The sequence below is a fragment of the Mobula hypostoma genome, chromosome 24 (genome assembly GCF_963921235.1).
Source record: "Mobula hypostoma chromosome 24, sMobHyp1.1, whole genome shotgun sequence".
NCBI classification, from domain to species: Eukaryota; Metazoa; Chordata; class Chondrichthyes; order Myliobatiformes; family Myliobatidae; genus Mobula; species Mobula hypostoma.
Genome location: NC_086120.1, coordinates 47,533,141 through 47,552,636, shown reverse-complemented (window position 1 = coordinate 47,552,636; position 19,496 = coordinate 47,533,141). Strand labels below are relative to the sequence as shown.

Below are 19,496 nucleotides of genomic sequence, written 5' to 3'. Positions count from 1 at the left end.
CTTTTCTGCAGCCCTGACACGATCTCTGACCAGCAGTGCCACACTCCCACCTCTTTTGCCTCCCTCCTGGTCCTTTCTGAAACATCTAAAGCCTGGCACTTTAAGTAACTATTTCTGGCCCTGAGCCATCCAAATCTCTAATGGCTACAACATCATAGCTCCAAGCTCATCCGCTTTGTTCATGATGTTTTTTGCATTAAAATAGACACATTTCAAACCATCGATCTAAGCATATCCCCTCTCTATCACCTGCCTAGCCTCCCTCTCGCACTATCTCTGTGCTTTCTCTATTTGTGAGCCAACCGCCCCTTCCTCCGTCTCTTCAGTTCGGTTCCCACCCCCTAGCAATTCTAGTTTAAACTCTCCCCAATAGCCTTAGCAAACCTCCCTGCCAGGATGTTTGTCCCCCTTGGATTCAAGTGCAACCTGTCCTTTTCGTACAGGTCATGCCTGTCCCAAAAGAGGTCCCAATGATCCAGAAATCTGAATCCCTGCCCCCTGCTCCAATAGCTCAGTCATGCATTTATCCTCCACCTCATTCTATTCCAATACTCACTGTTGTGTGGCACAGGCAGTAATCCCACGATTACTACCTTTGAGGTCCTGCTTCTCAACTTCCTTCCTAACTCTCTGTAGTCTGCTTTCAGGACCTCCTCCCTTTTTCTACCCATGTCGTTATGTACTGTGACCTCTGGCTGTTCACCTTCCCACTTCAGGATTTCGTGGACGCAATCAGAAACATCCTGGACCCTGGCATTTGGGAGGCAAGCTACCATCTGTGTTTCTTTTTTGCATCCACAGAATCACTCTTCTGACCCCCTAATTATAGAGTGACCTATTACTGCTGCCTTCATCCTTTCCCTACCCTTCTGAGACACAGGGCCAGACTCTGTGCCAGAGGCATGGCCACTGTTGCTTCCCCCAGCTAGGCCGTCCTCCTCGTTTCTCCCCCCCTCCCTCCCGCAACAGTACTCAAACAGGAGTACTTATTGTTAAGGAGGACAGCCACAGGGGTACTCTCTAGTATCTGACTCTTGCCCTTCCCTCTCCTGACTGTTACCCACTTATCTGTCTCTCGAGTCCCCGGTGTGACTACTTGCCTATAGCTCCTCTCTATCACCTCCTCACTTTCCCTGACCAGACGAAGGTCATTGAGCTGCATCTCCAGTCCCCTAACCTGGTCCCAAAAGAGCTACAGCTTGGCACACCTGGTGCAGATGTGTCCATCCGGGAGGCTGGGAGTCTCCTCGACATCCCACATCTGACACCCAATACAGAACAGTGGCCTCACGGACATCCTGTTTATATTCCTCACAGGTAACTTACCTCACCTTGACCCATTATCGCTGAAGCTCGAATGAGCCAAAGCCCTACCACTCTGCCTCCGATCACTCCATCGATGACCGCTCTCCTAGGCAGTATCTCCCTTTTATGTCTGAACCTTTCCTGCTATCTAACTCATGATTGGTGCTCCAGTTATAGCCACTGATAGGCACGTACAATGGACAAATTCCCTTGAAGCTCCCTTTTTAAATAACTGCCACTGACCTGCAAAAAATAAGAATGCGACATAAGACCTGCGACAACTAGAACCGATTAACTAAATGCACTTTGTTTAGAATTACCAGCGAGAGGGAGAGATCCCATTTATCTTGTCTGATTCTTGCAAACTTTGTTTACTCAGCCATTACTCTAATCATTGGAGTGCAGTGAAGTTTTTAAAATTGTGTTAGTCAGTGTTTCAACAAAATTTTGATAATTCCACGCTAAAGTAAACCTGGACAAAACACATTTATTGGAGTCAAAATTTCTACAGCACCAGATACATTTTAACAAGAGAATCTACATAAAATCCTCTAAAGGATTACTGGTTGTGTATTTAAAAATGAAGAAGTTGTGCATTCTATGTTGATTGCATTTCTGTAGACTGACATCAGTCCTGAAATTTAGCAGTTAATGATGATGAGAAGTGAGCAAATCTGTTGCTAAACTTGATGGTCTTCATTTGTATCTTCTGCATTGTACCTGTTCTTCTCTCCTTTGAGAACAGGTACAGCACTAGAACACCTTCACCAGTTCTGTTCTATCTGTGTTGCACACCATCTTGTCTTAGAAATTATCTCTGGGTCTAAACTTGAATATCCTCACTCAACAAGACTTTGGGAGTACAAAGATAACATTGGTTAAGAAGTTGGGTTTTCACAGGGAAACTAAGGATAGACAATAAATGCTAACCTTCCCCATAACACCCTCACCTTGAAAAATTAATTTGTAAATCTTGCATAATTTTTGAATGAACCACCTTTGCTGTTCCACAGATATTCTGTTTCAGTGAAACTCAGTCTGTACTGTAGTTGCTAAGCTTGGGCCCTGCATTCTCTAGCTAATGTATTCATTAGTCACATAAATAAAAATGACTAAAATATTAGGTGAAATAGGCTAATATGTACAGTCAAACATAAGATGACTCATCTGGTTGCACTGGAAAACAGGCAATGGTGGTAGAATATGTGGTGAACTGGTAGACAAAACTAAAAAATGAGCACTGACTACCCCGTTTAGGTACGTGGGTTTGGAGCCAAAGTCCGCAGATGCTGACAACTTGAGGCAAAAACAGAAAATGTGGGAAGCAGTGCAATCAGTAGAGAGAGCGAGACAGTGAGCATTTCAGGTCAAGGACCATTCACAGATTCTTCAGTGGTATAGGAATAAAGAAAATATTGAGAGCTAGGCCGAAGGGAGGAACTGTGGGTTTGGTCCATGATAAATATTCAGAAACAAATTAATGGAGAACATGGAAGTGGTGAGGCATAAGGATTTTTTAGAATTTTGGATGGTGATTCTTGGTCAAGAAGATGGAAGAGGCAGATGAATGGAGACTTAGAATGTGCAGTGGGAAGAGGAGGGAAAGTGGTGGTTAAAGGCAAAGAAGGTGAATGGAGGAAACAGGAGTGTGGTCATTGGAAGATGTGAATTTGAGACGTCTGGAAATAAGTCACCATGAACAAAAGTGATGAGCTGGGATAGGAGTTAAGACCCATATTATTGTGGAAATGAAATACTAAAGTCTTTACAGTGAACATTTTATTGGGATTAAAGAGGTCCCATTGTCTGAGTAGCCCTTTCAAGTCATTTTCCTTTTTTAAATTTGTAAAATATTGCCAACTACATTGATAAGAAACTCGAGGATGGAAAATTTGCCTCAAGTGACTTGTCTTTTTCTCTTGCTGTGTACTTTTATTTTCTGCAGCCATGATTGGAAGACCACAACATTGGTGAAGTTCTAATTTTCATGAGGGAAAGCTGCATTCAGGGGATCTTTCAATGCAGCCTAGGAGGTTTTGTGCTTTGGTGAATGCACACAGAGTCCTGAAAAAACAGCTCTGGAAAATTTTATTAAGGCAACTGTCTGTAAAAGGAATAGCCCGCCATCTTCTCTAAACTATTATATTCTGTACTATTTTAATACACCACCAAAATGAATTTTGAAGCACTGCATTTGCAAAGTATAGAGGTATATGTTCCTAAAGCTTAGTATTAGAAGCTCATTTTTATTCCCATTATCTAACATTTTGCTTCAGTGTTCCAATTTCCAGAGCATCACCAATATAAGGGAATATTGAAAAACAGTAGGGAATTCCCTACATCAGCGATGCAAAGTATAAATGTAACTTTAGAGACACAAGGAACTGTAGATGCTGGAATGTGAAGCAAAAAAATAAACTGCTGGAAGAATTCGGCAGGTCAAGTGGCACCTGTGGAAGCAAAGGGATGGTCATCACTTTGGGTCAAGACCCTTCTGAGTTCTTCCAGTAGCTTACAAATAGAAGCTTAACTGGGTTGCAAATGAACTATCTCCCTCAGTAACTACTCTTTACTGAACTATTCAATTTAACCATCTTAAGGATTGTATATTTAAAAAAAAATATTTGCAGAGTTCCTAAAACAAAACCTGGCAGAAGAATTTATTTTTGTTTGAGTGATGTCAGTTCAGGAACACCATGAGTTCCTAACAGTATTGATTAGTTTTTTTTGTCATTATGATGTAGCTTTTCCTTTTTAATTATTTCCTATCCTTTATTGTCCCACAGGCAACTGGAGCTATTTCGGCTGGGGAGACCATCAAAGTATGTAGTTACTTGTTGCTTCTGGCTGATAATGTATCTATTATTAGAATGCAGATTCAGTCAAATATAGATTATCATGTGCACTGAGTAGTTTTTAACAGGCCTACAAGTTTTATGGTACAGAATGAGGTTGATAGACCAAATTGTGATGAATAAGATTCCATTTTTGTCCTTCGAATCAAGATTTTCACTACATCCTCAGGGTGACAACAAGCATGCATCACAATAATTTGCCTATTGCAATGAAACTAAAGCTAAAGCAACAAGCCATCTGTTGGAATAACTCAGCAGGTCAAGCAGCATCTGCAGTGGGGAAGGGAATTATCAACACTTCAGGTTGAAAACCTGCCTCAGGACTGGTGATGAGTCCTGATGCATGGTCTTGACCTGAAACATTGATTTCTTCTCCCTCCACAGATGCTGCTTGACCCACTAAGTTACTTCAGCAGATTGTTTGTTGCTCCAGATTCCAGCATCTGCAGTCTCATGTGTCTCTGTATATCTTAAAGAATAGACGTTAATATTGACATTGTCAATTAATAGCCAACACAAATTTTGATAATTTTTCCTGATTAGTCAGTTATTCTGTAAACTGAAATTGATCGAGTCTTATAGGGTTGTATATTTGTATTGAAATTTATATATATTAAACAGTCTATTTTAATATAGTTATGTGACATATAATTAAATTTGCATTGATATATATGACAGCAAAATATTGCAGATGTTGGAGATACTTGGAATAAATAGCATCTGTGGAGAGATAACATTTCAGGTCAATGACCTTCTGATGATTCTTTTCAAAGACCATCTACCTCTGTCTACAGATGCTGCTTGACCTGTTGAGTATTTTCTATGTTTTATGTGTACAGGAAATTTGTAAGTAATTTGTTTTATGATCTTGCTCTGAAAATTTAAAATTCAATATTAAGATATTGAATGTTTTTAAAGAAACTATCATGTCCAGTTAGAGATAACATGAGAGTAAAATTACTTTGAGAATTTAATTGCAATGATCCTTCAGGAAATATGTAATTGATGTTCTGCAAGGATTAGTGCTGGCATTTTTGTGTTTTTATGTATGTATATTTATTTTTGAGATAATTAGTAAGTTGGCTAATAATATAAACATTGGTAGCATTATGGAAGGTTGTCAAAGGATTCAACTGGTTATAGACCAACTGGAAATACAGACAGGTCAAATGGCAGATTGAGTTAAATTTGGGCAAGTGGAAGTCAAATGCAAGACAGTATATGGCAGGGTCCTTGCCTGCACTCCAATACCTCTGTACACCAGTGCCACTCCCTGAAAGTGGCAAGACAAATGGATAAAATGGTAAAGCATGCTTGTCTTCATCAGTAAAAGAACTGAGTATAAAAACTAGGAAATCATGTTGGAGTTGTATACAACTGTATTTGGACCATATCTGGAGTGTTACGTGCAGTTCTGGTCACCACATTACAGGAAGGATGCAGAATAGAGGATCCGGGAGAGGGGGTGCAGGAGAGTTTCACTAGAATGTTGCCTGCAATATGAAGTGTTAGCTATTAAGAGAGGATTGACAAACACATTTTTTTTCTCTCTCCTCTGGAGTTGTGGAGGCTGAGGAGCAAACTGATGGAAGAATATAAAGTTATGAGAGATTTGGATAGAATGGATGATCTTTTTCCCAAGGTGCAAATGTTAAACTCCAAAAGGTGAGAGGGAGTAAAGTTTAAGTGAGATTTGTGAGACAGTTTTTTTTAACATGAATAATAATGGGTGCTTGGAACATGCTGCTAGGAGAGATGGTGGAAGAATATATGATAGCAATGTTTAAGAGCCATTTGGACAAATACATGGGAAGGTAGGGAACAGAAGGATATGGAGCATGTGTGGGAAGATTGGATTATTTTAGCTTCGCACTCTTGTCAGCACTGACATGATGACCTGAAAGGTGTTTCTGTGCTGTTCTAATCTATGTTAATTAGGGTTTTGGTGCTGGATTATCAGAATCAGGTTTATTATCACTGGACATGGACACACACACACACACAAAAACAACCCCCCCCCCCCCTTGGAATGCAGTAGGCAAGGCAGCATCTATGGGAAGAAGTACAGTCGACGTTTTGGGCCGAGACCCTTCGTCAAGACTAACTGAAAGAAGAGATAATAAGAGATTTGAAAGGGGGAGCGGGAGATCTGAAATGATAGGAGAAGACAGAAGGGGGAGGAATGAAACTAAGAGTTGGAAAGTTGATTGGCAAAAGGAATACAAGGCTGGAGAAGGGAGAGGATCATGGGACGGGAGGCCTAGGGAGAAAGAAAGGGGGAGGGGAGCACCAGAGGAAGATGGGGAGCAAGCAAGGAGTTATTGTGAGAAGGACAGAGAGAGGGAAAAAATAATAAATAAATCAATGAATAAGAGAATGGGATAAGAAGGGGAGGAGGGGCATTAACGGAAGTTAGGCCATGGATAGACATATCAGAATGAGAATGGGACATGGAATTAAAATGTGTGGCCACTGGGAGATCCTGCTTTCTCTGGCGGGCAGAGCTTAGGTGTTCAGCTAAACGGTCTCACGATCTGCGTCGGGTCTTGCCAATATATAGAAGGCTGCCCTGGGAGCACCGGACGCAGTATATCACACCAGCCGACTCACAGGTGAAGTGTTGCCTCAACTGGAAGAACTGTCTGGGGCCCTGAATGGTGGTGAGGGAGGAAGTGTAAGGGCATGTGTAGCACTTGTTCCGCTTACAAGGATAAGTGCCGGGAGGGAGATCGGTGGGGAGGGATGGGGGGGGGGTGGTGGACACGAATGGACAAGGGAGGCATGTAGGGAGCGATCCTGGAATGAAGAGCCTCATCCTGAGAGCAGATGCAGCAGAGACGGAGGAATTGCAAGAAGGGGATGGCATTTTGCAAGAGGCAGGGTGGGAAGAGGAATAGTCCAGGTAGCTATGACAGTCCGTAGGCTTATAGTAGACATCAGTAGATAAGCTGTCTCCAGAGATAGAGACAGAGTATAGGCTTGGAACATGGACTGTTCCACAAAGCCAAAAAAAAAGGCAGACATAGCTGGGACCAATATGGGTGCCCATGGCTACACCTTTAGTTTGGAGGAAGTGGGAGGAGCCAAAGGAGAAATTATTAAGAATAAGGACTAATTCTGCTAGATGGAGGAGAGTGGTGGTCGAGGGGAACTGGTTAGGTCTGGAATCCAAAAAGAAGCGGAGAGCTGTGAGACCTTCCTGGTGGAGGTATATAGGTAGCCTCCAACCTGGTGGCATGAACATTGACTTCTCTAACTTCAGTTAATGCCCCTCCTCCCCTTCTTACCCCATCCCTTATTTATTGATTTATTTATTATTTTTTCCTTTTTTCTCTCCCTGTCCCTCTCACAGTAACTCCTTGCCTGCTCTCCATCTTCCTCTGGTGCTCCCCTCCCCCTTTCTTTCTCCCCAGGCCTCCCATCCCATGATCCTCTCATATCCCTTTTGCCAATCAACTGCCCAGCTCTTGGCTCCATCCCTCCCCCTCCTGTCTTCTCCAATCATTTTGGATTTCCCTCTCTCCCTCCCATTTTCAAATCTCTTACTATCTCTTCTTTCAGTTCGTACTGACGAAGGGTCTCGGCCGAAACATCGACTGTACTTCTTCCTATAGATGCTGCCTGGCCTGCTGCGTTCCACCAGCACTCTGTGTGTGTTGCTTGAATTTCTAGCATCTGCAGATTTCCTCGTGTTTGCATTATTATCATCACTGGCATATGTTGTGAAATTTGTCTTTGTGGCACCAGTACATTGCAATACATAATAATAAGAGGAAAAATGATTTTGTGTGTATCAATTAAGTAGTTGAAAAATAAAAAGTACTGGAGTAGTATTCACAGGTTCAGTGTGCATTTAGAAATCTGAAGGCTGAGGGGAAGAAGCTGTTCCTGAACTGTTGAGTGAGTATCTTCAGGCTTCTGTACCTCCTTCCTGATGGTAACAATGAGAGGAGGGCATGACATGGGGGGGGGTGGGTCCTTATTGATGGATACAGCCTTTTTGAGGCATTGCTCCTTGAAAATATCCTGAATACGACAGAGGCTAGTCCCTATGATGGAGCTGACTTAGTTTAGAACAGTCTGCAGCTTATTTGGGTTCTGTGCAGTAGCCCCCCCCCACCCATGCCAGACAATGATGCAACCAGTTAGCATGCTTTCCATGGTACATCTGTAGAAATTTGTGAATGTCCTTGACATGTCAAATCTCCTCAAACTACTAATGAAATATGGCCACTGTTGTGCCTTTGTAGCTGCATCGATATGTTAGGCCCAGGATAGATCCTCAGATATTGACACCCAGAAACTTGAAATTACTCACTCTTTCCACTTCTGATCCTTCTGAGGACTGGTGTGTGTTTCTACATTTTGCCCTTTCTGAAGTCCACAATCAGATTATCTCAGATCTAATTGCTATTACTTATATTTATACCAAAACACAATTGTTAATTCATTTTTTAACATACCAGAATGTAGAATAATAAATGTTCCAGTGAATCTGGTGACTGTAAATGGAGCAAGGGAGATTGAATCCTATTAAGAAGGTTGTGAAATAGTGGCCCAATGAATTTAATAAGAACATAGGAACCATTATAGTGAATCAGGTGACAAACTGTCAGGTTTACGAAACAACATGATAGCAGGTAATCATGACTTTACTGTACTCAGTGTAATATTCAGTTGTTCATGACTTCTGCCAGAGCAGCACTATCAAAAGCCTGAGGAGCCTCAACTATTTCTGTGGTTCACTGTGATAAAGATTTTCTGTTGATACCACATCTGTTTTTTTCTATTCCTGTTAATCAGCAGATGTTCCTTTTTAAAGTGGCTCAGTATTCTGTTTTTTGAAACTTATTGCTGAACCTTCCACCTGTTTTGCCAAATTATAACAATTCACTGTAATTATTATTTCTCCTGGTTCTTTATTAATCTGCTTTATCAGATTTTCTAGGAACGAGAAATAAGTTCTTCTAATTTTATTTAAGTCTGTCCTTGAGCTTCACTGATTTGAGGACAATTTCAATTTCTCTGTACTTCCATGCTGCTGTAATGTTGCACACTCTTCTAATGTATTTCCCTTGGATCTTCTCCAGTGCCTTGATTCCTTTCCTCAGTTCTCGAACAGGAGCGTCACCATATTATAAAGCTATACCATAACGTGGTTGCTTTGGCCCCCACTGTACTTATAAAACCTAGGTCCTGTGTAACTCTGTCTTCTCAATTTATGTTGACATCTTCAAAAAAAACTTGCACATGTATGCTATCTAGACTCTGTTCCCATTGTCCCTTTGCCGGATCATTGTATCATTTAATTCTTAACATCACAATAAATCTTTTTTCACTTTTCCATTAAATGCTGTCTGCTCTATGTCCCATTATGTATAGTTCTCTTCCAAGTGTGAATCAGAATCAGGTTTAATAGCACTGGCATATGTTGTTTTGCTGCAGTAGTACATTGCAATACATTTTTTAAAAACTGTAAATTTCAATAAGACTTGTATGTATGTGTAAGTATATTAAAAAAGAGAGCCAAAAAATAGTGAGGTGGTATGTATAGGTTCATTGTCCATTCAGAAATATGATGGCAGAGGGGACAAAGCAGTTCCTGAAATGTTGAGTATATGTCTTCAGGCCTCTTAATTTCCTCCTTGATGATATTGATGAGAGGAAGGCACGCCCTGAGTGACGGATTTACTGGTTTCCTGAATTTTGTATCCTCTCTTAAATTACTAATCATATTCTTATATACACCCAGGTCATTATATTTACTTTTCAAAAAACAGTTGTGATCCCAATGCCACCGCCTTGGTGGTACCATGACACATTTGTGCCTAAAATCACAACAGAATTGTTCACCACAAGCCCCCTGTTTCTGAGTGAACTTCACATCTATGCCGTGAGTGTCACCAGATTCCTCTGGCATTCAAATCTTCTAACTGATCTATTGATCAGAAAGAATTTTGACTATCCATCTAAGCTACTAACTGTAATATTCTCATCAGTTATTTCTGTTACATTATGAAAACAATATTTCCTGGAATTTGGCAAGTAAAACGACGAGCAGTTCATTGAAATCTATAAATTCCACATGACTACTTTTCTATGTATCGTAGCAGACAGTTGTAGAGGCATTCCACTAACAAAATTTCTCCAAATGCCGACAATTTAAACATAGAATATTAACAGTATCATGATACAATTTTAGCTGACATTGTTCATTATCATCATGGTTTCACCACTACTTTGTGAGGAGGCCATTATTCAGCAGACTATTTACTAAGTGGGTAATTTTAAAATGTACTGGAAAGAAATAATGTTTTGTGCATAGTGCGCTGAAAGCCACATACATAACAATGTATGTTAATTTGGTAGACAAGGACAGGTGATTTTTGACTAAACCCTTAAAATTTGAACAAGGTTATTTGGGCAAGATGTTATTCAACTTCTAGTGACTTCTGCTTCATAATAGTCTAGTGTATTAGAAAATGAAACAATAATTAAAGGAAAAGATTAAACAGGTGCTTGAAATCTGAAATAGAAGTAGAAAATGCTGGAAATACTCATCAGGTCAAGCAACATCTGTAGAAAAAGAAACAGTTAATATTGCAGGTCTTCATTAGAATAGGGGGTTGGTGGGGAAGAAGTAAGTTTGTTTTAAGTTTTGGAGAGAGTGGAGGCAGGCTGGGCAATGCCAAGGGAACGTCACTGATCAGCTGGGCCTGGTGCTGATTGATCTGCCCATAGTCTGAGGGCATTGGGGGGCGGGGGGGGAGAGAGCATGTGATATCCATGAAGTGCAGGCTTATGCTTGTGTTGAATGTATTTTAATCATGCTTTTAATTTTAGCAAGTTCAAACACTTTCAGGTTTTTTCAATGTTTGTGAGTATCAGAGACTAATAAAGCCTCACAGACTTTGACAGAAATCTCAGAGGGACTTCTGGAGCAGAGCTTTACTATGTGTGTTTTGCTAGACCAGGTCATCTGACTCTGGGATCTGATCAAGGACAGTCAGAAGCATGCATTTGTGCAAAGTCTGTAGCTCATGGACTGAACGCAGGGGTGAATTCTAATTAGATGGCCAAATCAATTAAAGTTCAGTCTCATGTTCAGTTTTTGCATTATGTTGTGGGCTTTATTCTACTATTTTAAGTAGACACTGGGATTAGTCTCTAAGTAAAACTGATGCTGAATTTGGAACAGAGTGGCGCTAATCCAGAACTTAGGTTATAGTTGAACTAGTAGATCAGAGTTAAGACAGTAGAGAGCTTCCATAGGTTTGTGGTCTTGAGTTAAAGGATGCTATTTGCATGCCCCAGTAACTAATTTATTTTTCTTGTCCATTTATCTTTGACAATTCTCTTAATTAGATAGTTTCTACAATGTGCATGCATTTAGAGCATATTCTGTAACATGAGACCAACTGATGTTTGAATTGCCCAGTTACTTTGAATATCTGATCATGCGTCACTTTTAATCTTTCCAAACTTAATTGATTTCTGCAGTAAATGAAACCTTACAATCCATTGGGTGCTAGTTGTGAGAATTGTAAAATTATAGATTTTAGCACTTTTTATTTTAGAATTAATACTATTTGAAGCTGGTGTTATTTTTCAATTCTGGAATTTCATCATTGTGTCAATCTGGTTTTCATTGTTTGTAGACAATGAAGATCCTGACAGTGCAGTGGATGACAGAGACAGCGACTATCGAAGCGAAACTAGCAACAGCATCCCACCTCCATATTATACAACATCTCAGCCGAATGCATCAGTCCATCAGTATTCCATTTCTTCACGGCATCAACAGAATGGATCACGGGATTCTTGCACTGATTCTATACACAGTTATGAGCTAGATTATTCAGACCATCAGAGGCCAATAAGGTACAATTTTGTTGATGGCTTTGATTTCAAAAATGAATATTTTCAATCAATGTTTCTTCTCATTAACAAGTGAAAATTGGGTTATATAGTGGAGCAGCGAGTCAGTTCCTGAGAACTGCTGAGTGGCTGCAGATGAGGTTGTGCTTTATTCCTGATGTGGTGAATTTCTGGTCTAACTTAAGTTTATTGGGAATATTCCAGATAGACCAAAGGTAATTCTGAGAGAAATAAAATAGTAACATGCCTGGAGGTTTAAAATGCTTGTCTTCCCATTAGGTAAGGTGGAATGAATCCTGGCAACAGGCTGTAATTAGTAATTTCTGCTCTAATTAGTTGCTGCGATCTGCTACTTGGGTCTTTTTCATTCAAGATACTGAAATGATTTTTGATGTTTTCTCAACTGAAAATATCATCTGTGGTTTCCTTTCCACCAGCCAATGTAATATTTCCATGGTCTCTTTACAAATGTTTTCATAAGCTCATGCACAGTTCTCAACCTAGGGCCAATGCACAGTTTGACCATGGTATGAGCTGGCCGAATACTTAAATAACTGCATCTCAGCATAAACAGTAGTTTAATTTGCCTGTTCAGCTATGAATTTCACTGGTAAACAACAGTAACCTGGGAGAGAAGTGAGGGCAACCCGGCTAAATTTATTCCTCTAAAGAGATATTCCTCCTACTACCCATGAGGTTAAGTAGCACATTGAATGGATTTGCAAAGCAGTGTACACAGTTGATCTCCTGTTTAGCGAGATTGTGGTTTTGATGTGAACTCCAATAAGTTTCAGTACGCGAGTAAAGTTAATGCACAACGCTACAGTTCAGAGAGGTAAGCTAATTGGAAGTGATGTGATAGGAGTGTTATATACAATGCCATTAGGCCATTCTTGAGGATTATAGTTTTTATTATATTTTGTTGCCTTAATATTTTCCCCAAGTGTATGTATTTAGTAAAGTGTTTATGCTACAAGTAGAATTGCTTTTAATGGAAATAAAAAAGCTTTTGAAATATTGCAATTATCAACTTGATTAAGCAAAGAATATGTAATTGTTTTACATACTTTGGATGGCAGTAATGAAAACAATTTTCAACTAGATTATATTTTAACCCAATTTTAAATTAACTTTGGAACAAAATTTTTTTTAAAAAATAAAGGAAGTTGACAAATAATTTTATAGTAAAATATATGGGACATTTCCAACTGCTTTGAGAAATTCTGCTTTTGTAACAAGTTATTCATTCTATTTGTTTCCCCTTTCCTATTTATAATGGCAATATTTCTCGAGTTGTTTGTGTGGTACCATGTACAGGAATCTGAAAATTCAGCATCATCTCGCACTCCATTACCCCCAATCACCTTGTGTCATTTCCACAAGAAATATTTGGGTTTATGGAGCACAATTTTTGTTTAATATTCAAGTTGGCCATTTCTAATTTTTGATTTAGAGGTTTAGTCATTTCATATGATAACTGTTAAATTTGTTTTAAAATTATTCAGGCAGACACTAGCTTATGGTTTAGAAAAACTGATATTATGTGAGATAGCTTTCACATATTCAGGCAAATCCAATAATTTCTATTTATTTTTTTATCGCGATCTAACATTTCTGCTTTTGGGTTGACCTGCTTCTTATAATTTGATTGCTCCCACAATGCTGTCTTCCAGTCAATGTGACAAGGTTCCAGTTCACTATTTCTTTTTCTGAACTATACAGGCATGATATTATTTTATTAGTTAATTATCTCACATTTTATTAAAACTTGATATTAGTATATGGAATTATAATGCAATTTTAACCTTTTTTTGTGATTATCAAAACATTCAATCAGGTTTGTTGGGTACCCATCCATTATTTAGAAGAGAAAGAAAAGAGTACTTTAAAATGTGCTTGGATTGGACACGTATTGAAATGAAACAGATTAGCCAGTTAGCAGTTTTCAACTTTTTTTCTTGGAAGAGACATATTGACCTCAAGAAATATAACTGGCACCATGTCTAAGAGAATGGAACACTAACTTATTTGAAATTGTCATCTCATCTAAATGATTTATTTGATTTGTAGCTTCAGATTTGCAGGTATAGTATGTTGTTGCATATCCATCCTGTAATTTGAAAACTATTGTATTTCATTGACCTTTAGCATTATGATCAGTGCAAGATCTTTAATCAGTGCTTCTCCAGGCAAGCACAAATTATGAATGGCTAGAAATATACACACTTCACAGACTAGGGAAAATGGTACTTTTTTTTATTATGCATGCAAATAAATTCAAATGTACAATATATTGTGTTACAAAGCCGAGGAAATGTACCAGATAACTGAGATAGTTGCTTCTTGATTTTGTTACTTAGATTTTTAAGGATTATTTTAAATATTAGTAGTATAAACTTCAATTGAATTTAAATATTAGCACTTTAGTATTTTATGTTGTAATTAGTATATTTGGTGCTCAGTTTACGAATATACTTTACAAAATGCATTCTCTTTTTAGGTTGTTCCTTGCTGTTTGATGCCATGTAGTGTGTATTAATTCGGTTTTAAATAGAAAAATAATTATATTGATAATTTGAAGTTTGGTTAAAAATTGCAGTTTTAATACCTTAAGGGGACTGTGGAGTGTAATATACATATAATTTAAATGATAGCAGTGAAAATATATAGCATAAAGTTGTACTAGAAGCTAGTTTTTACAATTTATATTAAGATATCAGTACAGTAAGAAACCTATTAATTACAATGTTTTGTTTAGTTGGCTTGTTTTTTGAAAGCACTATAGTTACTTGGTTGTTGCTTACCTAACCATATCATTAATTTACATTTTCTGCAGTGAAATTTATTTATAATTTCAAACTGGAAATACTACTGCTCTTTATATAGAAGGCTGTTATGTTTTTTATTGAGTGTAATTTAGTTTGCTGAGTAAATGTTCTTTCGTCACTATGAGGGTGAACTTTAGAAATTGAAGGAACTATTGTGTACCATGTTCTGAGACCACTGTATAATTTAAATACAAGATGATGAAAAGACAATGTGTGTGCTAATCATGAAAGCAAGTCTTTTTGTCATTTTCTCTTTCTAACCTCAATTGCGCTGCCCAAAACATTTGTCTAAGAATCTAGCAACCAAAAGGCTATAAAATCAAATGCCTATTTTGGTAACAATGTTTTGTGTAGTTTATCAATGGATTATTTCATAAATTTCACTTTTTCTACTTCACCCAATAATTTGGTCAACTCCAATGTAGAAATTAATTTCATAAGTAATTGATAGCACAGTTGTCTCAGTAGAGTATACAATTAAAAATTATCTTTTTTTTGGTTTATTTAATCTTCCCTCACTTTTTTTCCTCTTTATGCTTTCCGCTTTCTCTGGTAGACGCTATGATAGCATAGATTCTGCCACAAATGGACGCAGTGACCTAGAGACTGCGTCAGACTCTAGCAGGCTAACCAGTCGTCAGTATTCCCTTGAAAGTAGGCAGTCTCTAGATCTGTCGGATAGGTGGGTTTTAAACCAAATCTATTGCCTTGTTCGTACTCTAGACATTTGTGGTCTATAATGTGCTGTGGCTTCTTGTCTGGTAGTTGTGTGCATGCTTGTTTCAGTGTTTTTTTTTCTGTATTTGTGAACATAGTGGCTTCAATGGTGTAATATCTGAAGTTGAAATAATGCACGACTTAACCGTGCAGGCCTCCAAAACACAAATATTATGACTGCGTTATCTACGATCTTAAAAAATGTTTGATTTCCTGTTGTCAGATTTTTATACTAGCTCATTGGGGGAGAAAAAACAAAGTTTACAATGTTTTGAACAAGAATTTGAAGTTGTATTTTTACAGTTTGCTTCAAACTATTTCAATTTTGGGTATCATTTTTAATGTTTGGATGACATGAAATCTAAAGAAATCAGTGACACTATCGGTTACTGCAGTCTTCCTGTAAAATGCCACTTGTAAAATGCTTTTGGCATTGAGAAATTTTTCCAGAACTTTTCAGGTTAAGATTATCAAGTTATTTACAGTGCTCAGGGCATTATAAGGTTGAGAAAGGCTTCTGATCATTTTAATTTTTAAAAAATATTTGTTCTTGAATTCAAGATTTCTTAAAAAGTTCAAAATAAATTTATCATCAAAGTACAGGTGTGTCACTATTTACTACTCCAAGATTCATTTTCTTGCAGACGTTCAGAGTAAATACAAAGACACACAGCAGAATCAGTGAAAGAACACACATAGCAAAGACAAACAACCAATGTGCAAAAGCCAGCAAGCTGTGCAAATACCAAAAGGAAGAGAACAAAGACAATAATACTAAATAAATAGGCAATAAATGTCATGGGTTGTAGAGTCCTTGATAGTTGGTCTGTAGGTTGTAGAATCAGTTCAGTGTTGAGGTGAGCAAAGTTGAATTAACATCTCAAATGTGAATTATAAAATTTTAAATGCAAGAAAATATTTGAATCATTTCTTTAAATTATTAAATTATAGTTCCTAAAATGTAAGGTGAGGTTCTTGATCTTCATGGTTTCAGTAGCTGCTTTCCATCATGGCACTTATTTTTATCCCAGTATTAATAACCGTGCATTATTTAACACTAGCTTTTACCCCCATTCTTTTGAATCACTTCATTGTTTCACGTAGCATCATTTTAAAAGTATACAGATCTTAGTTTACCTGAAATAGCTTGCATATCAGCAGTTTGATTGTCCCAAATTAAATACAGCAGATCTGTAATGTATTGGTTCGAATGACTTTTGTTCTTATGGGTTGAGTTTAAATTCTATAATGGAAGCTTTTTTGCTTTAACTTCAGTGTTATTAAACCTTATGCAGAAGAATAAACTATCACAGAATGCCAATGCCCAGAAAACGTACAGTGGGTGTGAGGTCAGGACTTGCTTACATGTGTAAACGTAAAACTAACGCAAAGTAAATTGTGATGTGAGGAAATGGTGTTGAATTAATGTAATAAATCTTGGCTAAATTAGAGATCTGCATAACTTAGAATGATAATAAATTTTGAACAATGTACTAAGTTTGTATTTGTCATCATATATTACCCTGCGATTCATTTTCTTGTGGGAATTCATAGTAATTTGTGAGAAATAAAATAGAATTAATGAAATCAACATGAGACAGAGATGGACCAATGTTCAAAAGACAAACTGTGCAAACACAAAGAAATAGTAATAATAAATGATAAATATTGAGACCATGAGATGAAGAGTCATTGAAAGTGAGTCTATAGGTTGTGGGGAACAGTTCAGTGATGGGTCGAGTGAAGTTATTCCCTCTGGTTCATGAATCTGATGGCTGAGGGGTAATAACTGTTCCTGAACCTAGTGGTGTGGGACTTGAGTAAAGCAAAATGCTGTATTATGAGGAATCACAAAGTACTTTGGTATTGCTTTTGTAACTTGATGGACTACAGTAACGTTGACGAAAGTCAGAGTAACCTAATCTCTAACATTAGGCATTATACTAATATCAAGTACAAGTTTATTGTCATTCAACGATACACATGATGTAGCTAAATGAAGCATTTTCCTATATTTGGGGATTAATTTGTTGCTAGCGGTCCTGATATTTGTCTGTATTTGTGTATATGATCCCTTGTCATCATTATTTGATCCTTGGAAAAATTTGGATATTCAGCCTTCAACTAAGAAAACTATCTGCTCTCTATGCCCATGATTTGAAGATAAGGCTGTATGGAAAATGCTCAAGTTGGTATCAGTCACAAATAGGTGATTATCAGAAAGACTAATCAAAATACCTGTATGCTCAATAGAATGTGATTTATGTCCAACTTGCCATTTATTGAGAAGAGTGATATAATGTATTGTAACCAGATTTGTATGGATAAAATTTGCCACTTTTTAAAATCTGTAATTATTTAAAAGTTGAAATGGTGCTAAGCAGTTAAAGATTCTTTCAATTTCAAAGAAGTCTCTTTCATTTAGAAGAAGGTATTTGTGGTTTTTCCTTTCCTTGCAATCCCACCATATTTTTTTGAGGTACTGACTGGAGTAGTTGCAGATGAACTTTTATTCGACAATGTTACAAACCTGATGTGTTATTTATTTTCTTTTATTATGCTTGACCATAAGTGATACATAATCAAAAATTGTAAATAATTCATTCGTCTTTTATAAACAAATACTACTGGCCCCAATATTGCATTTCGACACCGATATATGCTGCCAGGATGTTGAATTGGACAGATTCTAAAATGGCCGTTGGCAAGAAATTAAAAATTCACTTTATGCCAAAAGACTCATGAACATTAAAAAAAATCTTATTTCATTTTTATTGTAGCACCTTGATCACATCATAATGTCAACTACAGACAACAGAGAGACTGCAGAGAGACATTGATAGGATGCAGAAGTGGGCTGAGAAGTGGCAGATGGAGTTCAACCCAGAGAAGTGTGAGGTGGTACACTTTGGAAGGACTAACTTCAAGGCAGAGTACAAAGTAAATGGCAGGATACTTAGTAGTGTGGAGGAGCAGAGGGATCTGAGGGGTACATGTCCACAGATCCCTGAAAGTTGTCTCACAGGTAGATAGGGTAGTTAAGAAAGCTTATGGGGTGTTAGCTTTCATAAGTCAAGGGATAGAGTTAAGAGTCGCGATGTAATGATGCAGCTGTATAAAACTCTGGTTAGGCCACACCTGGAGTACTGTGTCCAGTTCTGGTCGCCTCACTATAGGAAGGATGTGGATGCATTGGAAAGGGTACAGAGGAGATTTACCAGGATGCTGCCTGGTTTTGAGAGTATGCATTTTGATCAGGGATTAAAGGAGCTAGGGCTTTACTCTCTGGAGAGGAGGAGAATGAGAGGAGACATGATAGAGGTATATAAGATATTAAGAGGAATAGATAGAATGGACAGCCAGCGCCTCTTCCCCAGGGCACCACTGCTCAATACAAGAGGCCATGGCTTTAAGGTAAGGGGTAGGAAGTTCAAGGGGGATATTAAAGGAAGTTTTTTTTTACTCAGAGTGGTTGGAGCGTGGAATGCACTGCCTGAGTCAGTGGTGGAGACAGATACACTAGTGAAATTTAAGAGACTACTAGACAGGTATGTGGAGGAAGTTAAGGTGGGGGGTGGATATATGGGAGGCAGGGTTTAAGGTTTGGCACAACATTGTGGGCCAAAGGGCCTGTACTGTGCTGTACTGTTCTATGTTCTATAACTCCCACTAAGTAAAGGAGAATAAATCTAAGTTGGCTCAAATGTTCATAGCTATATTTTCATTGCATCTAAGAATAACTTTTATAAATGAAAGCTTAAAAAATCAATTTTAATTGTCTAGACAACAGCAAAATCCTATTTGACACAGCTGTTCATAAAATTTACATTTGCTGTTGCTTATTAATTTAGACAAATGAGCTGTAGCACTTTAGGAGGTCAAATGTAAAAAGATTACAATAAGTGGCAGGACC

General features: G+C 38.0%; 1 protein-coding gene across 4 annotated transcripts in view; it reads left to right on the top strand.

Moving 5' to 3' along the window:
• LOC134337269 (protein unc-13 homolog A) overlaps positions 1-19,496 on the top strand; it is a 298,564-nt gene that overhangs the window by 79,873 nt on the left and 199,195 nt on the right. For 2 of the 4 annotated variants that reach the window (XM_063032133.1, XM_063032132.1), the window contains exons 8-10: positions 4,092-4,127; positions 11,819-12,041; positions 15,423-15,548. In XM_063032133.1, coding sequence (XP_062888203.1) covers positions 4,092-4,127; positions 11,819-12,041; positions 15,423-15,548 — 385 coding nt within the window. The remainder of the gene's footprint in view (positions 1-4,091; positions 4,128-11,818; positions 12,042-15,422; positions 15,549-19,496) is intronic. The other 2 variants (XM_063032135.1, XM_063032134.1) reach the window with 1 other exon arrangement.